This window comes from Sapajus apella, unplaced genomic scaffold, assembly GCF_009761245.1.
Source record: "Sapajus apella isolate SASKATOON/1434 unplaced genomic scaffold, GSC_monkey_1.0 scaffold17, whole genome shotgun sequence".
NCBI classification, from domain to species: domain Eukaryota; kingdom Metazoa; phylum Chordata; class Mammalia; order Primates; family Cebidae; genus Sapajus; species Sapajus apella.
The window spans coordinates 5936850-5963340 of NW_022436957.1; the positions used below are offsets into that span (position 1 = coordinate 5936850).

Sequence of the window (26491 nt, forward strand, 5' to 3'; positions counted from 1 at the left end):
CTGGATATTTTAAAGGACTCTAGTCATTATGACAAAAGCATTCAGTGCATGTTCTGGCATTTTCTTTAACACTCCTGCAGGGCATTGCTCAGATTAACCTGGCTGACTATGACAGTTTGACTGAGATGCAGCTGCGCTGGCACTCCGTCCAGGTGTTCACCAGCTCCGAGCCACCGAGGACCCAGGAGCCTGGATGTGTGGGAGAGAGCTCCACCCGGGAGCCCGCACGCATCGTCTCCATCTCTGGCAAGACGGTATTTGGCCCTGCTCTAAGGAGCTGATTGCCGCTGCTTTCATAACCCTGTGACTGGCTTTGTCTTGGGGAAATCATGATGTAAAGTCAGTGTCATGGGGTAAAGAAGTCGAGTTTCCATATGGCTATTGCAGGAGAATGTTTTTTGTTAATGCAAATGTGTTCATGGTCACGGGTGGTACACTGGCTACTTTTACATATGAGCCCTCAGAGCTACAGGAAAAGGCCACGTGAATGTCTCTGCCACAAACGCAGTGGGGTTTCTTCTCACGGAAGGACAGCAGAGTGGCCTCTTACCTGTGCAGTATGGATGCCTGCCGTGTGCACGGGGTCTGCTGGCCTGGGCTGTTCTCATGTGCCCCTACTCCTGCAGGACGCAGTGACGGTGCTGCTGGCCAGAACCACGGCACAGCTGCAGGCGGTGGAGAGGGAGCTGGCAGAGGAACGGGCCAAGCTGGAGTACACGGAGGAGGAGGCCCTGGAGATGGAGCGCAAGGAGGAGCAAACCGAGGCCGTGTCTGAGCGGTAAGAGCCAGTCAGTGGGTAGGCTCTGGCTCATGCTCTCCTGGGAAAGGAGCGTGGATGGCCTGTGGGCAGAAGGCTTATGAAGTCTGTCAGTGGGGGAGCATATTTTCTCTGGGGAGGCAGCTAGTGTGCCAGGTGGCATGGCTCTCTCTGAGGTGCACTTGCTTTTCTCAGCCATGCCTCTGTAGAATGTGCTGGGTGGTCCTTAGGTACCACTGCCTGGAAGTTAGGATTCTAGCAGGAATTGAGTGCTGGTCTGGACGAGGGCAGCCCCCTGAACTCTCCCTCCCAGCTCTCACATGTGCTTTTCACCTTTTCCATCTGTCCGTCCTGGAGTTTCTTATTGGGAGTGGGACTGTTGGGGCACTGCCTTCTGCCAGGAGTGGATACAGTAAGGTCCCTTGAAGTTGTTGGGTTTTTTTCTTTTTTAATACCTTTATTGAGACATAATCTACCTCCCATACCATTCACCCATTTAAAGTGCACAATTCAGTGGTTTTTAGGACTGAATGGACAGACTAATTTTTTTTTTTTTTTTTTTGAGATGGCGTCTTGTTCTGTTGGTGAGGCTGGAGTGCAGTGGTGCGATCTTGGCTCACTGCAACCTCCGCCTCCTGAGTTCAATCAATTTTCCTGTCTCCATCTCCTGAGTAGCTGAGACTACAAGCATAGGCCACCACGGCCGGCTTATTTTTTTGTATTTTTAGTAGAGACCAGGTTTCACTGCATTAGCCAGGATGGTCTGGATCTCCTATCCTTGTGATCTGCCTGCCTCAGCCTCCCAGACTACTGGGATTATAGCAGTGAGCCATCACACCCAGCCCAGGCATGGTAAATTTTACAGCATTTTATTTTCATCACACACTCTACCTATCCCTAGCCAAATGCACTCCCAGGTTCCCCTCTGATTCCTTGCAACCACAAATCTGCCCCCTGTGTCTATGGACTTGCCGGTCTGGACACTTCCTACAAATGGGGTCACTTTCTGCTTCACATGAAGTAGCCTATTGGTGAATTGTTGGCCCTGTGGCAGCCTGCATGCCATAGATGAGTGATTCTGGTGAACAGGCGCCTCTGCTGCCTTGGCTTGTGTTTGTAGTCTCTGGAGGTGCTTACATATTGCTATACTTCTACATCTTTCCATAAAGTGTGCTGTCTTTCAGGGGCTTCCTGCTGCTTCCCAGTGGCTTCCCCGTGGCTTCCCCTGAGTTTACTTTAAGAGAGGAATTTATTTTGCGGAGCGATAGTGCATGCTGAGGAGAAGGTGTTGTGTTCTGGGATGGACAGGAGCTGGGAGGGATTTGGGGCTGAGTGGTGTGCTTTTCTGGGATCTTCAGTGGCTGCAATTGGTGATAGAGAAAGGCCCTCTTAATGAAAGTCCTTGAAGAGCTATCTTCCCTGGAAAACAGAAGTGCCCTTTTACTTTATGAGAGACAACTGTCTTTGATCATTGGAAAGAAATGGCTTTATTGCATACCTCTACTACTGTGCTCTAAGAGTAGCATGAAATATGTCCCTTTTGGTGACAATTTGGGCTTCTGCAATGTCCATCTTCAGGAGTTGGCAAGCGGACTCAGTGGATAGCGGCTGTAGCAACTGCACCCAGACCAGCCCTCCGTACCCAGAGCCCTGTTGTGTGGGTATTGACTCCATCTTGGGCCACACGTTTGCTGCTCAGGCAGGGCCTTATAGCCCTGAGAAATTTCAGCCCTCACCTCTTAAGGTAAGTGGAAACCATAGGGGATTTTCTGGAGTCCCCCACCCCCAACATTTTGCCATATATACCTGGTACTGCCCTGGAAGGAGAGGCTGTGTGACCCCAAATTCTTCATGGGAAGTGTGAGGAGATGGGGGAAGATACACCAAAGGCAAGCAGAGCAGGGGCTCCCAGGAAGGAGAGCCACATGGCTGACCTGCACACACACCCAGTGGCCTGAGTGTTGGGCACACAAGAAAGTTGTGGTATAAAATGGACACTGCTGTTGGATTTGAGGGCCACAGCTAAGGCTGGATTTACTGTGAGCTGAGGAAAAAAAGTGAATGACCTGAGATCTGTAAATGGCTTTAATAGGTATCGCTGATCCATTCCCACCTTCAGGGACAAATGAGGCTCTGGAGGATCCATGAGTCCCCCAGGTTTTGGACATTTGTAGTTCCCCTTCCCCTTCTGTGAAGTGTAGAATAGTGCTGTCCTTTCCTCCCTTCTGTTCATCTGCTACTAGCTTGCTGTCACCGTGTCTTTAGGGGAGAATCCCTCGTGTTTACAGTGCCTGCAAGGTCAGGGAGGACACTGTGTCAGTGCTGTTTCATAACTTTGTTTCCCCACTCTTCAGCTCACAAAAGCATTTTATCACCCTCATGCCCCTGCCCTCAACCAGAAGCACAAAATGAAATCTGCCCCTGGCAGCTTCCCAAGCTGTGACCCACACAGCAAGTTCACAGTTGTTTTGGACCAGGCGGCTGGTCAGGGCCCTTGTCCGACTTTCCAAGATCTCAAAAAGCAGCAGCCCAAGCCAGGGCAAGTGACTGTGGGAGGCATATTTGGTGTTTCCCCTTCCCTCAGCTTTTATTTTTAAAAAGTTAAATCTGCAGAAAAGTTGCTAGAATAATGCAACAAATATCTATACACCTCACCTAGACCCCACAGTCGTTAGTTCATCACCACGTTTGTATTCTCCCTTTCTGTGTGGGCATCACAGATACAACAAAGTTAGTATAGTGGGTGAGTAGAAAAAAAAGAAAACAAACTCCCCACCCACCCTTGAGAGGCAGACACCAAAGGAGACATTGCTAGCATATGCTCATGTCACAGAGAGCAAGGGTGCTTCTGGAGAACACAATGGCAGGAAAGTGGGCAGACGCTTGTAGAGAGGTTTGCAGTTTTAGAAAGGGTTCACATTTAGAAATGTGAATTTATATTTACATTTTACAAAGGTCAGGATGATAAAATGGTGCAGCTGCTATAGAAAACAGTATAGTGGTTCTTCAAAACGTTAAAAATAGAACCACCAGAGGATCCCGCAGTCCTGCTTCTGGATATGTCTGGGTGTATATCCTAAAGAATTTTGAAAGGATCTTAAAGAAATATGTACACATCCATGTTTGTAGCAACAGCATTATCCACAGTAGCCAAGAGATGGAAGCAACTGAAGTGCCTGTCCATGGTGGATGAGTGGATAAAGAAAACGTGGTCTATCCATGCAGTTGAATATTGTTCAACCTTAAAATGGAAGGAAATTCTGTCACATGCTACAACATGGATGAGCTCTAAAGACTCATGCTCTGTGAATGAGCCAGTGTGAATATTTATTTGGTCTTCAACTCTTTGAGTTGCATGATTTCTGGCATACAACTCCTAAAATCCTTAGAATCTGAAGAAAAAAAAAATCTTTTTATATGCTAATGAGTTTACTGGTGGCTGGCGAAGAAAATAGAAAAGCACAAAAAGACAAATACCATATGATTTCATTCATGTGCGATTCCTGGAGTAGTTGAATTCACAGGGTCAGAGAGTAGAATGGTGGCTGCCAGGGACTTGGATGGGCTGCATGGGCATGTTACAGAACCGAGCTGGGGTCCACCCACCCAGTGCAGTAAAGCCAGGTGTCTGTACCAAGGTGTTTTGCAGGACCAGAAGGATGGCGTTTATTTGCAGTCACTAAACAAGGAGAATCAGGCAGTTCATGCTTAAGACCTGACCTCCCCATGCCTTGCAGGGAAGGGTTTTGAAAGGCAGAGGTAAATTTCAGGAAAGCAGAAGTCATAGGTAAAATCATAAATCAATACATGGAGGTTACACATTGCTTTTGGCCTAAAAGGATGGGATATCTTGATGCGGGGGCTTACAGGACGTAGGTAGATTCAGAGATTTTCTGATTCCAGTTGGTTCATGAGGCAAAGCTTTGTCTAAAAATTTGGGGTCAGTAGAAAAGATGGTTAGCTCTGACTTGTGGGTGTGACTCCCTCCAGCCCCTCAGGAAGAGATTCAGAATAAAGAGCAAGGGTCAGAGTGCAGTCCTCAGCTCCCCCTTATCTAAGGTCTGTACCAGTGAGTCACTTTGGTGGGGGTCTGGGTTTCTGAAGGACAATCAGGGACATATGTTAAGATGTCTTTGGTTTCTTTTTCTTTTTGCTTTGCTTTGCTTTTTTTTTTGGAGACAGAGTCTTGCTCTGTCACCCAGGCTGCAGTGCAGCGGCATGATCTCAGCCCACTGCAACCTACGCCTCTTGGGTTTAAGCAATTCTCATACCTCAGCCTCCCAAGTAGCTGGGATTACAGGCATGCGCCATCACACCTGGCTAATTTTTTTTTTTTTTTTTAAAGTAAAGACAGGGTTTCACCATGTTAGCCAGGCTGATCTTGATTTCCTGGCCTCAGGTGATCCGCCCTCTTCGGCCTCCCAAAGTGCTGGGATTACAGGTGCCCATCCAAGATGTCTTTAGCTTCTCTAGAGAACCAGACATCTCCAGACTGTAACTTCCTTGGCTATTGATTTAGACTACTATTACCTTGTTGCTTATCAAGTTACTTATTGACATCTCAAGGATAGTGAGGTGCCTGGAATTTCCCTTGAAGGAATTTGATTTTTCTATATTTCTGTGCTTGAGGGGTCTGCAGGCCCCTAAAATGGGGTCTCTGCTTTATCTCAGGAGTGGGAATGGGGAGTTGTTGTTAGGGGGAGAGGACAGAGTTTCAGGTTTTCAAGGTAAACAAGTTTTGGAGATCTGTTGCACAACAGTGTGAATGGATGCCACTGAACTGTAACTGCACAAATGGTTAATTTGACCAATTTTGTTGTATAGTTTTTCCCACAATTTTTTTAAAAGCAAGGTTCCGAAAGGCCTCACTGAGAAGACAGTGTTTGAGTAGAGGCCCTCAAGGAAGGGAGCACTGAGCTGTGTGCAGAAGCGTGGTCAGGTGGGAACAGCTGTCATGTGTTGTGGGGGGTGCTGAGGACAGAGGGAGCGAAGCAGCACCCACCCAGCACCCTGCCTTTTCTCTGAGGGCATGAGAAATTGGTGGGGTTTGAGCCCAGTGGTGACATGATATGACTGAAGCTCCTTTGTTAGTGTTTTCTAAAATAATTTGTTGAATAATTTGTTGAGTTGAAGTTCATGTAACATAAACTGAAGCATCAGTGGGATTTGGTCCACTCACAGTGTTGTTCAGCCACTATCTCTGTCGAGTTTCATGACATTTCTATCACCCCAAAATAAAACCTGTCCCCAATGAGCAGTCACTGCCATTCCCGCTTCCCCCAGCCACCTGCAGCCACCAAATGTGCTTTCTGGTGGTGTGGATTTTCCTCTTCTGGATGTTTCCAGCAATGGAATCTATACTATGTGGCCTTTGGCACATGGCATCTTTCACTCAGCACAATGTTTTCAAGGTTGATTTACATGTTAGCATGTATTAAAAACTCCATTGGTTCTTATGGCTGAATGCTCTTCCCTTTTGTGGCTAAGATCACAATTTGTTGATCCTTTGATCCATCAACGAACATTTGGAATGTTCCCACCTTTGGCCTGGCCAGTTTTCCTTCAATGTCCCTGGTTGCTGTTTTAAGAACAGATCTAAGGGCAGGGAGGTGTGGAATTGGGGAAATTGGTGAGGCACCCACTGCACTCATCTGACCACGGGGTAATGGTGACTCAGGTGAAAAGTTGCTGACAACTGCTCTAAACCCACTTGATCTTCAGCACAGAGCCAGCAGGGATCACTCTTGGACTAGATATGGGTGTGCAAAAGAGATCAGGAGCTCGGGACGGCACTAAGGATGTTTATATGAACAAATGGAAAGTAGAGATCCCTGTGAGAGGAGGGGCTGGGATGGGGTTGGGGGATATCAGCCTTTCCATTGTGGACGTGCCACAGCTAACCCCCAAGTGGAGAAGTGAAACACAGGGCTATTCCCATAAGTTCACTGCTTGCGTTACAAAAGAAGTCATGGTCAAGCACGAACCACCCCTAGGTTGATAAGGAAACCAACACAGAAGATCTGTTTCCGGAAGAAGCAGCCAGACTCCTGAAGGAGCGGCCCAGCCGCCGGGCCCGAGGGTCACCTTTTGTTCGGAGTGGCACAATTGTCCGTTCCCAGACCTTCTCGCCTGGAGCACGAAGCCAGTATGTTTGCAGAGTAAGTTGGAATCCCTTCGTCACTTTCTGTAATGTTTTGTCTTCCATCCTCTTTGTGATTTTTTTTCCTGCTCTTTATACTGAAAGGCATATGTATTTGCACCAGTCATACCAATCCATGAACTATGGACTTTATCGGTATGCAGTGATGACATTGGTGTTGTGGAGTGACCTCCCCCCACCCCCTGCCATGCTTCACTAATTCTGGATTTGTTCAGGATTCAGATTCATCCCTGCCCCTGGTTTTCAGTGTTGTGTATGTCCTGAGCTGTAGGCAGGAAGCAGGGAGAATCATTTCTACCTCAGTGTAAGGAACAAGTGGAAGCAGGGGCTGTCTTGAATGGATTCAGCTGGGCCAGAGGGTGGGCCGCAGCCCTGGAGGGTCGTGGCGAAGGGACAGTGAGTTCTCACCCACGTGTAAATTCCCAACCTGCGGATGACAGTGGGTGACGCTCAGTGGTTCTCAGCCATGGCTGCGCCTTGCAGTCAGATCACACGGGGGGATTCAATAGGTCCTGGTACCCGCCTACCACCCCAGAGATTTGCCATTGGTCACAGGTTGCCTGGGCATCAGAACTTGCAGAATCACCCAGATGGTTTTAGCATGTCACCCAAGACTGAGAACCCCAAGGTGGGTGGAGGGAAGCCTCGAGCCAGTGTGGTCAATAAAGGTAGGACAGAGTGACAGTGCCAGCACATGTGTACACAAAGGGCTTTTAAGGATAATGGCTCATGACACGGTGGCCTGGAGGGGCCATTTGGTTGAGAACCGTGACCCTTCCTACACCTCTCAATTGGGGCTGTTGAAGGAGGCACCTGCCCTGGAGGCGCTGGCTTCTTGACGGCAGAGCCAAGGCAGATCTTTGGAGAGGAAAAGGCCTCCAACCCTCGAAGGAGATGCTGTAAACACTGGGAGGGGCCTAGGTGGCCAAAATGGCCTCTCAGCCATTTTGGTGAGACCTGCCGCTGTTGTCCCATTGGTCCAAAGTGTCCCTGTGGAAGCTGATGCTCAAGTGCTTGGCTGGACATTCTAGATGGAAGGCCACGCTCACCACCGTCCTTGTTCCAGGCCCCTGTGGAGCCACCAACGTGCCGGCTGGAGGCTGCTTATTGAGGAGGGGAGGGTGGGAGCAGGCAGTGCTTTGCTTACCCAGAGGAAAAGCTCTGTGTGCCTGCCTAACAGCTGCACTTACTGGCAATGCTCCTGGACATGTCGCTGTTCTTCTTTGTGTTTGTATGAACGTCGTGCAGGTATGCTGCTGCACTTCCTCAGTAGGTTTACTGTCGTGGAAAGTAAGGCCATGAAGGCAGGGATGTTGGATTTCACACAGATTCACACTGATCCCAAGGTGAGCCCCTGCCACCAAATGAAGGCTGTAATGACTCGGCTCCCATGAAGATAACATTCTTTACTTTCCTGTTTAAAAGCACACCCTGTCCCTTGATGGATGCAGCTGCAGTTGGCAATGTCAGCTTGTCCTGCTACCAGGAATGAGTTTCTTTTTTGTAAGCCACTTTTCCCAGTTATTGCCGAAGCCACAAATACAGCACATGAGAAAGACTGAGGAAAAGGGAACCATGCTGAGGGCAGTGCTGGCCTTTGTGGGCCTGTGCAGGGCATGAAACGGCGTTGGTTTCGATCACATGGAGCTTTTGTTGGCTCAGTTAGCCTGGAAGCTGGGGGAAGGTTTCGTTTGCTTTGTTCTGCTTTTTAAAAATTTTAGCAGAAACTTGTTTAAATTGAAACCCAAAGACCTGGTACAAGCACCAATAAATAAATGCACTCGAGGGCCTGTGGAGAGGACAAAAATAATCTGTTCCAAGACTCCGAGTATGCACAGAGAATGAACTGAATTGCTGATACATTGTTTCTGAATATCATTCTTTTTGGTGCAGCTTTATCGTAGTGACAGCGACAGCTCAACGCTGCCCCGGAAATCCCCCTTTGTCCGAAATACTTTGGAAAGACGAACCCTTCGCTATAAGCAGGTATGTGCCCTGTAAACAAATGTGGAATCTGTGCTTGCCCTGCGACTGATTTTTACAAGCCTTAAAATGTCATATTTAAGGTCATGTAAATTAAAAGGGAGTATTTTTATTTCTTGTTTACTTAACAGATGTAATGCCATAATGTTGCTAATATTTCTTAAGATCGTATGATTTCAGAGAATCCATGATCTTCACATCCTTCAGTATAATAACCATTTCTACATAATAGGCTATTTTCTCTTTTTTGACAGGAGAGTATATATAGTTTAGAAAAGTTGAGTTTTTCAACATATTGCTTTTCTGGGCAAGGATCATTTGAATATGTGTGTGTGTGTGTGTACATGTGTGTACATATATATGTTTGTGTGTTTATGTACATGTGTGTGTATATACACACACACACACAGAGAGAGAGAGAGAGAGAGAGAGAGAGAGAGAGAGAGGAGAAGGCAGACTTACAAACCCCGATTTCCATGTGGCTGTTCTCCACTGCATGGAAGAGTGGCTGCTGACTGGGAAGAATAAGAAACTTCATAATTTGGGCCAGGTGGGGTGGCTCACACCTGTAATCCCAGTACTTTGGGAGGCTGAGGCGGGTGGATCACCTGAGGTCAGGAGTTTGATACCAGCTTGTCCAAAATGGCAAAACCCTGTCTCTACTAAAAATATGAAAATTAGCCGGGTGTGGTGGCAGGCACCTGTAATCTCAGGTACTTGGGAGGCTGAGGCAGGAGAATCGCATGAACCTGGGAGGCAGAGGTTGCAGTGAGCTTAGATTGCGCCACTGCACTCCAGCCTGGGAGACAAAGCAAGACTCCATCTCAAAAAAAAAAAAAAATGAAAGTGCAGAAGTGTGTTTCAGCAGCAGCACTGCTGACATTTCAGACGGGCTCATTCTTTGCTGTGGGGGCTGCCCTGTGCACTACAGGATGTTGAGCAGCATCCCTGGGCTCCACCCACCAGTTACATCCCCTCACACGCACATCAGTTGTATATCCACAGACACTGCCAGCTGTCCTTTGGGGGACCAGATTCTCCTGGTTGAGAACCACGAAGCTCTGCTGTGAATTTAGCAGTACTTTTAAAGAATTTATATTTGTTAAGTTACAACCCCTATTTGCATTTAAATTCTGTGTATGTACAAAATAGTGTTGTGTGTGTAAAAAGCATGCCGTGACTCAAGCCGCTGGCGATGGGCGAATGGATTTGTGGTTTTGCTGTGGTAACTGCTCTCCCAGGGCTCTGTCCCCCATTGGATGGGAAGTGCTGCTCTTAGCTCCACACATGAGAGACTTTGCCCCTGTAAGGGCATTTCTGAACATAGTTATGTTTGCTTGCGTAAGGCTTACATATGGAGGGAAGCTTGCACGTGTCTGTCTGTGTGTTTGTGTGGGTGTGTGTATACTGTTTTTAAACAACAAGCACTCATTTATAACATGCTTTCTTTCCCTGTGTACAGTGGATTTTTAAAATTTTTCCATGTCCATATATTTTTTCAACTTGTTACAATGACTACATTTTATCCCAGCTTTGTAATTTATTCAGTGTTTCCTGCTGTTACAGACTTAGGGTTTTTTTTCTGTCATACACCTTAATTGGACCACGTTTGCATGTCAGCAGTTATGCCTTTCAGATGCAAGTTAGCTTTAGACATATATGTATATATTCTCAAGTGGCACTTCAGAGAGATTGTGCCCATTTTTGATCCTGCCAGCCTCATATAAGAGCGTCCGTTGCTGCACACTTCTGCCAGTATATAGGTCATCATTAAAGAAAAACAGGCTGGGCATGGTGGCTCACGCCTGTAATCCCAGCACTTTGGGAGGCCAAGGCGGGTGGATCACTTGAGGTCAGGAGTTTGAGAGCAGCCTGGCCAACATGGTGAAATCCTGTCTCTATTAAAAAAAAAAAAATACAAAAATTAGCTGGGCGTGGTGGCGGGCGCCTATAATCCCAGCTACTTGGGAGGGTGAGGCAGGAGAATCGCTTTAACCCGGGAGCCGAGATTGCAACACTGCACTCCAGCCCGGGATACAGTGTGAGACTCTGTCCCGCCCCCCCCCCCAAAAAAAAAAAAAAAAAAAGAAAAGAAAAACAATTTGTTATTACTAACCTTGATAGTGAACTAGAGATTTACATTCCTCTTGCCCACATCTGTGTTTTTTAACCTTGGATGTGCTTAGAGAAATAAGTGTGCCTGACCTGTCTCCTGTTAATTGTGGAAGAACCTTCTAGAAGGCTGGAGCAAGGGCTCACAGCTGGAATCTCTTGCAGTCCTGCAGGTCTTCCCTGGCCGAGCTCATGGCCCGCACCTCCCTGGACTTGGAGCTGGATCTCCAGGCGTCGAGAACACGGCAGAGGCAGTTGAATGAGGAGCTCTGCGCCCTCCGTGAGCTGCGGCAGCGGTTGGAGGACGCCCAGCTCCGCGGGCAGACTGACCTCCCACCCTGGGTGCTTCGGGATGAGCGTCTCCGAGGCCTGCTGCGCGAGGCCGAGCGGCAGGTGGGATCCCCAGTGGCCAGCTCCTTCTTGTGCTTCCCTGCCCCCTGCTCCAGGCTCTGAAGGGAACATCCCAGATGCGCAGGTGGTCCCTGAAGTGCCCCACCACTGGACTCTTGGAGCCCCTTCTCCCTCTGTGGGCTGCAAGGGTGGCATCTGTGTGGCTCCTGTGTGCATCTGGAGACTGTGGTTGCTGGAAGACGGGCTGAGGGCCCTCCCCACCTTGTGGGGGGAACATTCTGGTCCCTCAGTCGCCAGGCCTGACTCCAGCCACCCCAGCCTCTGTCTCCTGGGAAGAATTCGTTGGTGGGGGTTGTGGGTGAGGTGGGCCTTTCTCCCCTCTGGGTCACCACTCACTGACTGTGGTTGGTTCTTCTGGGCTCCAGGGCTGGCAGTGAACTTATTCATTCTTCCTTAAAAAAAAATAAAATCAGGAAAATCATCTTGTTGATCCAATGTTGCTGTTCCAGACAAGACAGACCAAACTCGACTACCGACATGAGCAGGCAGCTGAGAAGATGCTGAAGAAGGCCTCGAAGGAGGTCTACCAGCTGCGCGGCCAGAGCCACAGAGAGCCCATCCAAGTTCAGACCTTTAGGTATGGCGAGGTGCCAAGGCCGCCCCTCCGCCCTGCTTCCTTCTTAACCCGCGTGCCTTTGGCATGGTCAAAAGTACAGGAGCCTGTTTTTGTTTTTTTCTTTTGGGATGAAGTCTTACTCTGTCGCCCAGACTGGAGTGCAGTGGTGTAATCTCGTCTCACTGCACCCTCTGCCCCCTAGGCTCAAGGGAGTCTCCTGCCTCAGCCTCCCCAGTAGCTGGAATTACAGTTGTGCACCACCATGCCCGGCTAATTTGTATATTTTAGTAGAGACTGGGTTTTGCTATGTTGCCCAGGCTGATCTCAAACTCCTGACCTTAAATGATCTACCTGCCTCAACCTCCCATAGTGCTGGAATTAGAGGTGTGAGCCCCTGTGTCTGGCCCCGTGAGTCTTTAAAACCCAGGGGAAGTTGAGAACAAAACAGGAATCCACTGCAGCCAGCAGCCTCACTACCAGGAGCGTATTTTCATGTTTTTATTCTGATCTTTTCTTCCTATCGTTTTTTTTTTATGCCACTTCTAATCATAATGTGGGTTCAATTTCGCATTTAGCATTTTTAAAATTAACATATTTCATGTTGCTACGTAATCTGTTATCTTGTTTTACTGTAATGTCTCATCTAATACAATTTACCCAACGACTCTGTTTTATAGCATGCCGCTCGTCTTCAAATGCTCACAATTATAAATAACAATGATATACGTATACGCACATATATGTCCCCCCACCCCTGGATAGCGTCTTCCTCTGTCACCCAGGCTGGAGTGCAGTAGCTCAATCATGGCTCATTATAGCCTTGACCTCCTAGGCTCAAGGAATTCTCCCACCTCACCCTCCCAAGTAGCTGGGACTATAGGCACAGGCCATCATGCCCTGCTTATTTTTTAGAGATGGAGTCTCACTGTGCTGCCCAGGCTGATCTCGAACTCCTGAGCTCAAGCGATCCACCTGCCTCAGCTGCCCAAAATTCTGGGATTACAGGCATGAGCCGCTGTACCCGACCACATTTGCTTTTTCAACTAACTTTTGATGAAGGCAAAGTGTACCAGCAGAAAAGCTACATATCATAAACACACGGTCCAGTGAATTGTTAGAAATTTACTATCCCGAGAATCAACCATTATCAGCACCCCCAGATTCCACACTAGAGTAACCACCACCTTGAATTATAATAGTATAGATTGGTTTTGCCTGCTCTTGTTTTTTCCAAAGGGATTTTTGCAGATATATTGGTATTCATTTGTGTCCGTGAAAAGATTAAGATGAAATTCACATAACATAAAGTGACCCATTTTAAAGTGAACAGTTCAGCCTTTGGCTCATTCACAGTATTACCCAACCACCCCCTCTGTCTAGTTCCAGAACATTTTTACCATCCCAAAAGTAAACCCTATTCCCACTAAGCAGTCTTTCCCCTCCCCCTCCCCAGCTCCATCTCTAGGGATTTGCCTTTCTGCCTATTTCATAGGAATGGAATCATATCTTACATAGCATTTTGCATCTGGCTTCTTTCCCAGAGCTGAAGGTTTTCGAGGTTCACCCATGTCACAGCATATGTGACAGTGCTTCCTTCCTTGTTAAGGCTGAATAAAATGTGTCTGACTTTTAGCCCTAATTTTTCTATACCTTTAATATTCAGATAGTTTTCACTTTTTTATTCTTTTGTTAATATGACAGGTATTTCCTGAGCACCTAATATACACCAGGCAGTATTCTAGACAGTGGAGATGAAGGAACCCCTGCCGTTATGGCGCTTCATAATTAACATTTGGAGACTCTGGATACAAGCACATGTGTTGTTGGAGACTTAAATGCAGTTTGTTGTGTGAATAAGAAAAGCCATGATTGATATGAGGGCCATCAGCTTTCTGTGTCTTCATATCAGCTTCTGACCTGTGATTCTTTCTGGTTCCAGGGAGAAGATAGCATTCTTCACCAGGCCAAGGATCAACATACCTCCTCTCCCAGCCGACGACGTCTGATCGAGTGCATTGTGCACATGAAGTATTTATCTGCCTGTTTTATTTTCATGAAGTTCTTAGACTAGCTGAATTTGTCTTTAAAATATTTGTGCAAAGCTATTAATATACACATTTTGTAAAAAAAAAAAAAAAAAAAAAAAAAAAACACGTATATCTATACATATATATTTTATAATAGTGACGGCAACAGGGCTTGGTTTTTCCTTGTTGTGAAATCGACATCTCTGAAGACAGGTTATTTTATAAAAAGATCAAGTATCATGTTAAGAATGTACAGTTTTTATGCTGTTTTATTTGACTTAAAGGCTGGAAGACAGAAACGAAGTGAGTTCAGGCAAATTCACTGTATTGTAATTTATTTATAGTACTTTTTTTTTCCTTGAAGGAAAATACTGACTTTAAGATGTATTCTAAGACTGAAATTTTGTTCTTCAGTACTTGTCATGCAGTAGAATGGAACTTGGGGCTGGTTTTGTTTTTGACACCTGAAATGCAAACACTATATGCTAATTTTGTCACTCGTATAATATGTGCATTTACTATGTATATTGTACACGCGCACTCCCTTGATGTCATGTTAAAGTGTCCCCTGCAGTGGTTCAGTCGTGACTCGGAAGTGTGTGTGTGTTGCAGAAGTCAGTCTCTGGCGTGGGCCATGTGCCAATCGCTTATTTCTGTGTTGTCTTTGGAGGCATCTTGCTGTGCTCAGCGTGAGTCTGAAGCAGGCTCCAGAGCCTCTGGTGTACCGGGCTTCAGCCTGTTTGCTCATGGTGGCTGTCTGTGGGGCTTCAGCCTGCCTGTCCTTGGTGGCTGTCCATGCTGCCCACCTCCCCCCAGCCTACCCTGTCTGGCTGTAACAGACCAGGAGGGTGGCGGAGGAACTCCTGCCATGCCACTGTGTCATGAGGGAAAGTGAAAGGGAACTAGGAACGCCCATACTGGTTGACTCTGTGGGTGAATCTAGCCGTTAGGACATAGACACGATCACCTTTGAAGGTGCTTTTTTGGGGGGAGGGAAGGACATCTGGGTAACTAGAACTACCCAGCGATAGTCCACAGGAGAGGATCAGGTTTGATTCAGAAGGCCCCCTGTACTGGAGTCGACCCAGTGTTCCTCAAGAAATCTTAGAACTAGCTCATGAGGAAAAAAAAAAAATTAATGTAATAAAAATATGCCATTATTCTGTGAAATGCCAAATGATATAAATATTTTGCCTAATACATATTTATTGTAGATGAAAAGCAGTCTTCTCGATGAGGCCTCGATTCCAGTACATGGGGTGGGCCACGGGAAATGTCAGAGGAATCAGAACTCAGCACTCTTCTTCCTGGACCTTTCTTCCCTTCCCTTGGAAATGTCCCTTTGGATCAGGCTTCTCTCTTCTCATCAATCTGTAGCTTCCCCCTTTGTATAACCTGCTTTCCTTTTTACGTTTATTAAAAGTGGATTTTGTAAAAGCATTTCATTGACACGTGACCTATCACGGATAATGGAATTCGTCAGTGGTGGTAAGACTCAATTCCTGATGCTTTTCACAGTTCTTGTCTCTTGCTATGTATTTCTGCCTCTGGTTTTGCATGTTTTGCTTTTTTTTTTCTTTCTTTTTTTTTTTCCTTTGGCCAATTCCTTTTTATATGTGCCCACAACAGAGGTGGGGAGACACAGAGCACCCTGGGTCCTTCCCAGCACTGCTGGGCAGACCCTGTCTCCAGGCCCTGGCTCTTGAAACTTTCAAGGGCAACAACTATCCACACTGTTGGACCCTTGGCTGGGCAGGGGCAGCTCATTTCCATCTCGGCCTCCAGACACCCAGCCTGTGTCCCACAAGGATCTCTCCAAGAGGGAGGTATTGGGGCTACTTTTCTGCCAACCCCTATTAATTGTAATGTGAGGAGACCCACTATGTCAGTGCAAGAAGCTCCAGACAAATGTTTTCAAATAAATTCCACTGCCCAGCGTGCACAGATTTCCCTTTGAAGTACTTCCCTTCCACTGTGACACCCAAAGGGTTTTTTTTTTTAATTTTTATTTTTTTATTTTTTTTTAAAGAGACAGGATCTTGCTTTGTGGCCCAGGCTGGAGTGCAGTGACATGATCATAGCTCACTGCAGCCTCAACCTGCTAGGTTCAAGTGGCCCTCCTGCCTCAGCCTCCCAAAGTTCTGTTATAACAGACATGAGCCACTGTGCTTAGCTTATTTTTATTTATTTATTTTTTTTAGAGTCAAGCTCTCGTTCTGTTGCCCAGGCTGATCTTGGACTTGGGAGCCACCATGCCTGGCTAGCTTTTTAAAGATAGAATCTCACTGTTAGCGCACAAGAAACAGATGCAGCCCCTGCTTCCATATCAGTCCAAGGAGCCGTTGTGTTTGCCACCTTTCCTTTGAACCTCCCCCCCGCCCCCCTGCCTGGGTCTGCTTTTGCAGCTGAATGCAGCCATGTCAAGCAAAGAAAATCAAGAGGAAGGAAGGCCAGAGAGTCAGGTGGTTCCCTGCGGACGCACGTACAGGCAGTGGAGGCCACCCAGGCAGGCAGAGGACACCAAGCACCCTGTGTTGCTTGTTATTCATGACGTGGTCTTGGAGTATCTGGCTAGATCAGACTCCACGCCACCCAGAAAATACCCCACATGCCAGAAAAGTGAAGTCCTATGAGCTGAAGGGGCGTTTCCATCTGTCCATCTACTAGGCCTCAAGATAAAAAAGATGCTGCCAGGTTTTAGGAGCCATTCTGGTCTCAAAACCATCAGGATCCTGCCACCAGGGTGGCACATGTAAAAGGGAACTTGGCTTTCACTTCATCTAATCACTGAACTGTCAGCTTTGACTGATAATTGTAGGAATAAGTAGCCTTCTGTTGCGGGAATAAGTTATAATCAATATTCATCTCTTTGTTTTTGTCACTGTTTTCTCTCTAATTGTGTCATTTGTACTGTTTGAAAAACATTTCTTCTATAAAATTAAACTAACCTGCCTTAAGAACAGAGTGGAAATGTGTGGTTTTATGGAGAAAAATATTTAATTATGGAAATGTAAATATACAAAAAAGTGTGTGTTTTTAAGCATAAAAATAGAGGTATAAAATCAGAAAATAGTAAGCTGAACACAGCCCTCATCCAGCTTCAACACCATCAGTCATGGCTGCCCTCAAATCTATCCCTCCAGCCCACCTTCTCCTCTTAGAACTTGAAGCACAGCTTGCTGCTTCATCTTTAAATATTTCAGTATGTAACGCTAAAAGAGAAAAAACATGCAACAACCTTATCACATCTTAGCATGTAATAATGCTTTACTGTTACTGAATAGCCAGGGGTTTCTCTTCCAGTTGTCTTCTGTCATTCTCTTTTCAACTCTTTGAACAGAATCTAAACATGATTCACTTATTGGGACTTTTTTGTCTGTGTTTTTCTTTTTTGGTAATAGTTTTCTTGATAACTACCCACCTAGTGGGTGCCCAGTGGTATCTCATTGTAGTTATTCACATGCCATACAATTCACCCATTTAATGTGTATCATTCATTGGTTTTAGTATATTCAGAGTTGTGCAAATATCACAATTTTTAGAACGTTTTCATCACCCCCCCAAAAAAAAGCCTCCAGACTCATTAGCAGTTGCTCCCCATTCCTCTGAGAGCACAGCAACCAGTAATCTACTCTCTGTCTGTACACATTTGCCCGTTCTGGACATTTCATATCAATGACATCAAAGAATATGTAGCCTTCATGTCTGGCTTCATTCACTTAGCATAATGCTTTCAAGGTTCATCCATGCTGTAGCATGTGTTGGGACTTCATCCCTTTTGATGGCTGAATCATCTTCCATTGCATGGATGGGCCACATTTTCTTCATTTGTCAGTTGATGGACACTTTGTTTTCACTTGCCGTTATGAATAATGCTGCTATGAAATTGCACATGCAGGCTTTTGTGTGAATATGTTTTCATTTCTCTTAGGTCTATACCTAAAAGTGGAATCACTGGGCTACATGGTAATGCTATGTTTAACTCTTTGAAGACCTGCCACACTTTCCATAGCAGCTGCACGTTTTCCAGTCCTACCAGCAGTGCACTGGAGCTCCAGTTGCTCCACATCCTGCCCAACACTTGTTATGTCCTTTTGCTTATAGCCATCTTAGTGGGTGCCTAGTGGTATCTCATTGTAGTTATGTCTGGCTTTTTTTTAAGATGGAGTCTTGCCCTGTTGCCCAGGCTGGAGTGCAGTGGTGCAATCTTGACTCATTGCAGCCTCCACCTCCTGGGTTCAAGTGATTCTCCTGCCTCAGCCTCTGGAGTAGATGGGATTACATGTGTGTACCACCACAGCCAGCTAATTTTTGTATTTTTAGTAGAGATAGTTTCACCATGTTGGCCGGGCTGGTCTTGAACTCCTGACCTCAAATGACCACCCACCTTGCTTTCCCAAAGTGTTGGGATTACAGGCGTGAGCCACAATGCCCCACTAAGTCAGGTTTTTATTTTGCCTCTACCCTATTTTTTCCCTCTGGTTACAGGTAACCATTGAAAATAGATTACAGCTAGTGCTCGACTTACGACCACGGTCGGACTGCGGACCGGTCGTAACATGATTTGGTCGTAAGTTGAGTAGGCTATATGTAGAGTTGAAATGGTGCACGCGGAGATGGTAGTGCTGCCGGAAGCTGGTCCACACTGTCGTACGCCCAGCTGGGCAACGTTTGCGCTGCCAGACGGGGAGCAGTCGTGGCTAGTGATTGTGGTCGTAAAGTCGAATGGTCGTAAGTTGCATAGGTCGTAAGTCGATCAATACCTGTACTGTTTATCCTTGCTTTGTTATTTTAAAATGTAAGTAGTTATATAAACGTGTGTACATGCAGATATATACATGTGTGCATATACACATGTACATATAGTTATGACTATACACAAATATGAACACATCTATATTTGTATTTCCCTCCTTTCTTGGGCAAATGGTAGCACAAAAACACACTTCTTTACCTGGAATTTTCGCTTAAAAGTATATCCCAGCAAGTGGTAGTGGTGCACACCTGTAGTCCCAGCTACCTGGGAGGCTGAGGTGGGAGGATCCTTTGAACCCAGGAGTTCAAGAGTAGCCTGGACAATATAGTGAGACCCCATCTCTTTAAAAAAAAGAAAAATAGATACATCTCTGAGACCACCAAGGTCTGTATTGGCTGCTATAACAGTTTACCACAAGCTTGGGGGCTTAAGACAACAAAAATTTCTTTCACAGTTTACAAGGCCAAAAGTGCTAAATCAAGATGTTGCCAGGGCTACCCTCTCTTCAGAGGGTCTAGGGGAGGATCCTTCCTGCCTCTTCCAGCTCCTGATGCTGCTGACAATCCTTGGCTCTTCCAAGGGACATGACTCTAGTTTCAGTTCTGTCATTACGTCATTGTTCCCTCTGTGTTTCTCCCCGTCTTCTCTCTCTCACAAGAACATCTGCCATTGGATTTAGGGCCTACCCGCTTAATCCAGGATGATCTCATCTCCAAGTCTCTAATTACCTCTGCAAAGACTCTGCAAATAAGGTCACATTCCCAAGTTCCAGGTAGACGTATCTTTAACGCCACCATTCAGTCCACCACGATCTGTCCTCTGCCCCCACCCCAAATTCACATCCAATCCACAAGCAAAATATTCACCCCATCCCCATATCCCCCAAAGTGGTACATATAGGTATTCTTTTTGTTTTACCTTTGCACACATTAGTGGATGTACCATAGTTTATTCAACCATCTTCTGGTCGCTTCTAGTCATGCTACTAAAAGTAATTCAACCAGCTGGTGCAGTGGCTCATGCCTGTTATCCCAGCACTTTGGGAGGCTGAGGTGGGCGGATCACGAGGTCAGGAGTTTGAAACCAGCCTGACCAACATGGTAAAACCCCGTCTCTACTAAAAATACAAAAATTAGCTGGGCACGATGGCACGCACCTGTAATCCCAGCAACTCAGGAGGCCGAGGCAGGAGAATCGCTTGCACCCAGGAGGCAGAGGTGGCAGTGAGCCAGGATTGCACCACTGCACTCCAGCCTGGGCGACAGAGCAAGATTCTGTCTCAAAAATAAAATAACAAAGTCTTCTGCAGACGTCTCGTCACATTTTTGCCAAGATTTCTTTTTTATTTTATTGATAGAAACAACATTGCCCTGCTGCCCATGCTGTTCTCCAACTCCTGGTCTCAAGCTATCCTCCTGCCTCAGTCTCCCAAAGTGTTGGGATTTCCAGTGTGAGCCACTCTGCCTGGCCTTTGCCAGGGTTTTTGTGAGTTACATCCCAAGAAGTGGAATCTCTGAGTCAATGATAATGCATGTGTCATGTTGCTGGGTGTCACCGCATTTCCTCATAGAGGCTTTACCATTTTGTGTTCTCATCAGTAATGGATGAGACAGTTCCCTCACAACCTCAGCAGTAGAATGGTGTCACATGTGTGTGTCTTTGCCAATTGCAGAGGTGACAAAACATCTCAGCACAGTCTAAATTTGTGCTTATGACCAAAGCTGCTTTAATTATAGGGCTTGTTGGTAAGTTTTAATATCAGTTAGGGCTAGCCCTCCTTCTTTTCTTCTTTCTCAGTGCTTTCCTGGATATTCTTGCTTATTGTTCTTCCAAAGGAATTTTATAATATTCTAGCTCCAATGGAAAAAAATTATGGAATCTACTGGAATTGCATTAAATTTACACATTTGTGAGAATTGACATCTTTATAATGCTGAATCCTCTTATCCAAGAATGTATTATGTATTTCAATTTGTGCAAGACTAATTTTGTCTCTTTCAGGAATGCTTTACAGTTTTACTCATATATATTTTGGATACTTCTTGATAGGTTTTTGCCTATTTTGTTTTCTGTCTTTGCATAAAGATAGAAAATAAAGATAAGATAAATACAAATACATGCAAGCTATTTACCTTTTCTCAAACTTTGGTGGAGAAGCTAGTGTTTCCCCATAAAATGAAATTGAGGCCGAGCGTGGTGTCTTGTGCTCATATCCCAGCATTTTGAGAAGCTGAGATGGGAGGATTGCTTGAGCCCAGAAGTTCAGGACCAGCCTGAGCAACATAGGGAGACCCTGTTTCTACAAAAAATACAAAAAATTAGCTGGACATGGTGGCATGCACCTGTGGTCCCACATACACAGGAGGCTAAGGTGGAAGAATTGCTTGAGCCCCAGAAGTCAAGACTGCAGTGACCCATGTTCATGCCATTGCACTCCAGCCTGGGTGACAGAGTGAGACCCTGTCTCAAAGAATAGTGGTTGAGTGTGGTGGCTAACGCCTGTAATCCCAGCACTTTGGGAGGCCACGGCAGGCGGATCATGAGGTCAGGAGTTCAAGACCAGTCTGGCCAACATAATGAAACTCCGTCTCCACTAAAAATACAAAAAATTAGCCGGGTATGGTGGCAGGTGCCTGTAATCCCAGATACTTGGGAGGCTGAGACAGGAGAACCGCTTGAACCCCGGAGGCAGAGGTTGCAGTGAGCAGAGATCACACCAGCACACTCCAGTCTGGGCAACAGAGTGAAACCCTGTCTCAAAAGAAAAAAAAAAGTCAGAAATAACTTTTAACAATGCTACCGTGGCCAAATTTTACTTGTTGCAGTTGCTGAAGCAAAAAGAAGAAAGCCTTTCCCTCCTAGCTACCTATGGACCCACTCTTCTACAGTCCCCAACTTGAGTTAACTCCTCCTTGTCCTTGGATAGCTTAAGCATGCCTTCCCAAAAAGGCTGGAAGTGGTCTCCATCCCTGAATAAATCTGGCCCCTCTGCTTTATGTACATGTATGAGTTTGCTGGGGCTGCCGTAACAAAGTCCCACAGACTGGGTGGCTTCAACAACAGACATTGATTTTCTCACTGTCTAGAGGCTGGAAGTTCAAGATGAAGGTGCTGGCAGGGCGGGTTTCCTGAGGCCTCTCCCCTCAGCTCGCTGCCTCCTCACATAGTCATCACTCTGTGCACGCAAGACCCTGGGATCTCCTCTTTTTTTTAATAGGGACATCAGTCAGATGGGACTAGGGCCCCACCCTAACGGCCTGATGTTAAAACATAATCACTTCTTTAAAGAACTTATCTCCAAATATAGTCACATTCTGAGGTGCTGGGGAGTTGGGACTTCAACATATGAATTTAGGGGGACATAATTCACCCTTGACAGTATTTTTCCACATCAGTCAACACTTCTTTCGATTGGGAAGACCTGTCTCACGACTGTCTTCTCATAAGAGGCACTCGGCAGATGGACACAGTCACTCCAGAGCGTGACTCATCCTCAGGCCTTGCATTTTACCTGGTGCAGACGGAGGGCTCCCTAAATAGGAATCTGATGAATCAATGAGCCAAGGCTCTGTTCATTTCCAATGGCTGCTGTAACAAATGACTGTAAACTTGGTGGCTTAAAACAACACATATTTATGCTTTTCCTTTTCCGGAGGGGAGAAGTCTAAACTGGGTCCGAATGGACTAAAATCAAGCTGCCAGCAGGGCTGTGTTCCTTCTGCAGGCTTGTGGGAAGATTCTGTGTCCTGGCCTCTTCTGGCTTCTAGAGGCCACTGGCATTTGTTCGCTTACGGCCGTATCCTCCGTCTGCAAGGCCAGCAGTGTAGCAGCTTCACATCTCCCTCTCTGATCACGGCTTCCATTGTCATATCTCCTTCTCTGACTCTGACCCTCCTCTGTCCCTTTTATAAGGACCCTTGTGATGACACTGGCGGCACTGGGGCCACCCAGGATCATCTCCCCACAGTCTTAGGATCCCTAATCATATCTGCACAATCTCTTTTGTCATGTAAGGCAACATCTTCACAGGTCCTGGGAATAAGGGGTGTTGGAAATAGATGCTTGGTGCTGCAAAGAAAAATTAGCACTGAGACAAAGGATCTTTCAGCAATGCAATTTTTACTTCCTGGACTGCAGGAAGGGCACTCTCACTAGCCATCTTGCCATGAGAGTACAAAGAACAAAGGGAAATACACAAATGTATCCCCTACGCACTTGGGGTTGTCCTTATTGCTGTGTCTGATCTCCGTTGGCTGGAGCCAGACCTCACAATCTAAACTAAAACCCGATTGGCTAACAACTTAAAACTTTTCTAAACAGGTAAAAGCAATGGAGAGCTGGGACATGCCTGTGAGCACATCCAACACAGATACCTTGGTTAAACTACAAGGACATAGAGTGTACTACGTGCCCATAAGCATGGCATGTTTAACAGCTACATAGGATAGGGCTTAACAAAGTTATTAACACACTTAATGATTTAACAAGAAAGGAAACTTTAAAAAGGAAGTTTTCTACTTACCACAGGGGGTGAACATCTTGGGGGAGGTCATGCTCCAGCCCACCCTAGAAGCACTGAGCTTTGAAAGGCTGGTTCCTGTATTCAGTATGTATGCACTCTGCCATGCATCTCAAGTTTTGCTTTGGAACAAGTGATGAGATGCTCCACTCTTTTCTTAGAAGATTTCCAGGCTCCTGGTGAAGTCCAAAGGCAGAGGCTTCACATTCAGTGGCATTTGGAAGCATCTTGTCTGAGACCTGTGGCTAGAGGCACATGGCCTTCTGGAATCTGTGCCTTTCCATCATTCCCACCAACAGACACTCTGGCCAGATTGCTTTTTCTACCCTGCAATTACAGGCAGAATCCAATGAGTAATAAACACAAATTGTTTTATTGCAATGGAATTCGTTTAAAAGAATTGCTTTACTGTATCGTCCAAAAGAATTATCTGCGATGATGGAATTGTTTTATATCTGCACTAAAATATCGTAGTGACAAGCCACATGTAGCTCTTGAGCATCTGACATGTGGCTAGTGTGACTGAGGGACTGAATTTGAACCTTTAAGTTAAATTCATTTTTATGTGAATAGCAACTGTGGCTGGTGGCTACCAGAGTAGAGCAGTGCAGTTCTAGAAAAATCCCATTTCCAACCCAAGGCACCTGGACAAGGAGCAGCTTTTCTCAGAGGCCAGGTCCGGGGTGAGACAAGCTGTTCACTGTCCAGGTGCAATAAAACAACTGACTTCTCTTGTCCGTGTGTGGTGGAGATGCTGTTGAATAATGGCTGCTGTGCATCAGTTTCCAGCTTCCCATTCAGTAGTTCAAAGGAAGCTACGGCAGGAGAATTTACACCATGAGAATCAGCACATGCTACAAATCAAGGCTCCCTCCCCATGTCCCGCCCTTGGAAAGCTGGGTTATTTAACATTGACCGACATGCCACCGTGCATACGCCAATTGGAGGAGACAGGCCTACTGAATTGCCTTGGCACCGTCTGAGTCTCCTGGCACTCACAGGGAAAAAGGGGACAGTGGCAGCTCCACAGTTCTTATCAGAGAGGAAAAACACCATATAGTTTCTTAAGGGATGGCAACACTTCTCTTAGCCCTTAGTACACGGATCTTTTCTCAGGCTTCCTAGAACAGACGATGTCCTTGACAACAACTCCACTGCAAAAGCGGAGGGATGTCAAAGCTGTTGTTTGTCACGTCAGTCAAGGCCTTTCCTTTGGATAGATGTCAGGGCAATGGGATACGAGTTGGGAACTTTTGGATGTCTGCTGAGATCTGTGAACACGGCCCAGAATGCCTAGAAAAGGCTAGATTGCATATTCTTATATTCCATGTCACTTGTCCCCGAAATCTTTTAGGAGGCCGGCATATGCATAGCCCCCAGCTAGGTATGGAGGCAACTCATTCATTCATTCATTCATTGGAGACAGTGTATTCAGGTGTAAAGGAGTTCAGGACACAAAGATAGATGAAAGAGGGTCCTCATCTCCACATTTTATGACGGGCCCCCCATTTACAGAAAAATTTACCAGATACCCAGGGCTGGAATTTGGAGGAGGTGAGGGAGGCGCTAACCTTGGGTGCAAAATGTAAGAGGGCACCAAGAAAATCAGTAATCAAGGTAAGATACTGGCCAGGCACGATGGCCCACACTTGTAATCCCAGTACTTTGGGAGGCCAAAGTGGTGGATCACCTGAGGTCAGGAGTTGGAGACCAGCCTGGCCAACAGGGTGAAATCCCGACTCTACTAAAGATAAAAAAATTAGCCAGGTGTGGTGGAGGGGGGTGCCTGTAATCCCAGCTACTCAGAAGGGTGAGGCAGAAAAATTGTTTGAACCCGGGAGGCGGAAGTTGCAGTGAGCCAAGATCACACCATTGTACTCCAGCCTGGGCGACAAGAGTGAAACTCTATCTCGAAAAAAAAAAAAAAAAAAAAAGATATTATTTATAATGTCAAAATTAGTGTATAAAATTACAATGTCCAAAATATCAACATTTTCAATAGACAGGCTGTGGGGGGTTGTTTTACTCCCCTTCAGTGTTGTGCCAGGGAGCACAGTCAATTCCAGTTAGCGAGGGGTTACTTGGCCAGGACGTCTCTGAAGAGGAGGTTTATGTGGGTGCAAATAAATTGGGCCACGGGGACCATTATACATAGTTTCTGTGTATGTGTGTTTCAGATGTAGGGTCTTTATTGACTTTCTCCACTTGGTTCAAAATGCAAGAGGATATCTTGACCATTGTATTTAGGGGCGCACATCTTTCCTCGTGTCTCATTTCAATAAGGCGCTGCTTGTGCTCTTTCCAGAGCTCTCACTTAAGCCTCACACACCTCCAAGTGCTGGATACTATTACTCTTCCTCCTCCTCCTGTTTTACAGAAGGGAAAAGTGAGGCTTGCAGAAGCTTGGCAAAATAGTACAGGCAGTAATATTGCAATATGGCTATGTAATATTTCAAGATGGTGCTGATTAAAGCTGTTGGCAGGGAACATTTGGGAAAATTTTAGTTATGGTGTAACAAACACTGTATCCCAGAGACAGTGCTACACATTGAGCTTTCAAAGAACAGATAAGTGCAGCTCCCCTCTGTCCCTCCAGGAGCTCATGGGTTAATGTGAGTAAATGATTTGGGTTGAAGCTGGTGAGTGCTATGCAGAGGGTCCCAGGGAGCTGTGGCTCCAAGAAAGGTGGAGGAGATATTCAGAGCGGTGCCTGGGGAAGAAGCTGGAGTCCCAGCCAGAGAAGACCCAGCTGGACCCCAGCGTGCTCCAGCCTCCATCAGAACAGGAGGCTGATGTCATGGCTGTCTCTGAGCCTCTCTGCAAAATGGGTGCATAGTAGTAGATCTGACCTACTCCTGTTAACCAGCTGCCTCGAGAATCAGATGATGTGACGTGCTGTAGAGGAAGGCTCTCTCTACTGGGTGCACGTGCTGCATCAGTATAAGGGGGTTTGGCCAGGCACGGTGGCTCACACCTGTAATCCCAGCACTTTGGGAGGCTGAGGCAGGCAGATCAGTTGAGATCAGGAGTTCGAGACCAGCCTGCCAACATAGTGAAACCCCATCTCTATTAAAAATACAAAAATTAGCTGGGCATGGTGGCAGGTGCCTGTAATCCCAGCTACTCAGGAGACTCAGGCAAGAGAATCGCTTGAACCTGGGAGGCAGAGGTTGCAGTGAGCTGAGATCACACCACTGCACTCCAGCTGGG

General features: G+C 46.3%; 1 protein-coding gene across 2 annotated transcripts in view; it reads left to right on the forward strand.

Moving 5' to 3' along the window:
* Positions 1–16970, forward strand: part of WWC3 (WWC family member 3) — a 133723-nt gene extending 116753 nt beyond the window's left edge. The window contains exons 16-23 of one of the 2 annotated variants that reach the window (XM_032285884.1): positions 81–254; positions 627–778; positions 2336–2501; positions 6751–6915; positions 8811–8903; positions 11178–11405; positions 11873–12000; positions 13919–16970. In XM_032285884.1, coding sequence (XP_032141775.1) covers positions 81–254; positions 627–778; positions 2336–2501; positions 6751–6915; positions 8811–8903; positions 11178–11405; positions 11873–12000; positions 13919–13985 — 1173 coding nt within the window. In that variant the 3' untranslated portion in view covers positions 13986–16970. The remainder of the gene's footprint in view (positions 1–80; positions 255–626; positions 779–2335; positions 2502–6750; positions 6916–8810; positions 8904–11177; positions 11406–11872; positions 12001–13918) is intronic. The other variant, XM_032285885.1, reaches the window with a different exon arrangement.
* Positions 16971–26491: the final 9521 nt, after the last annotated feature.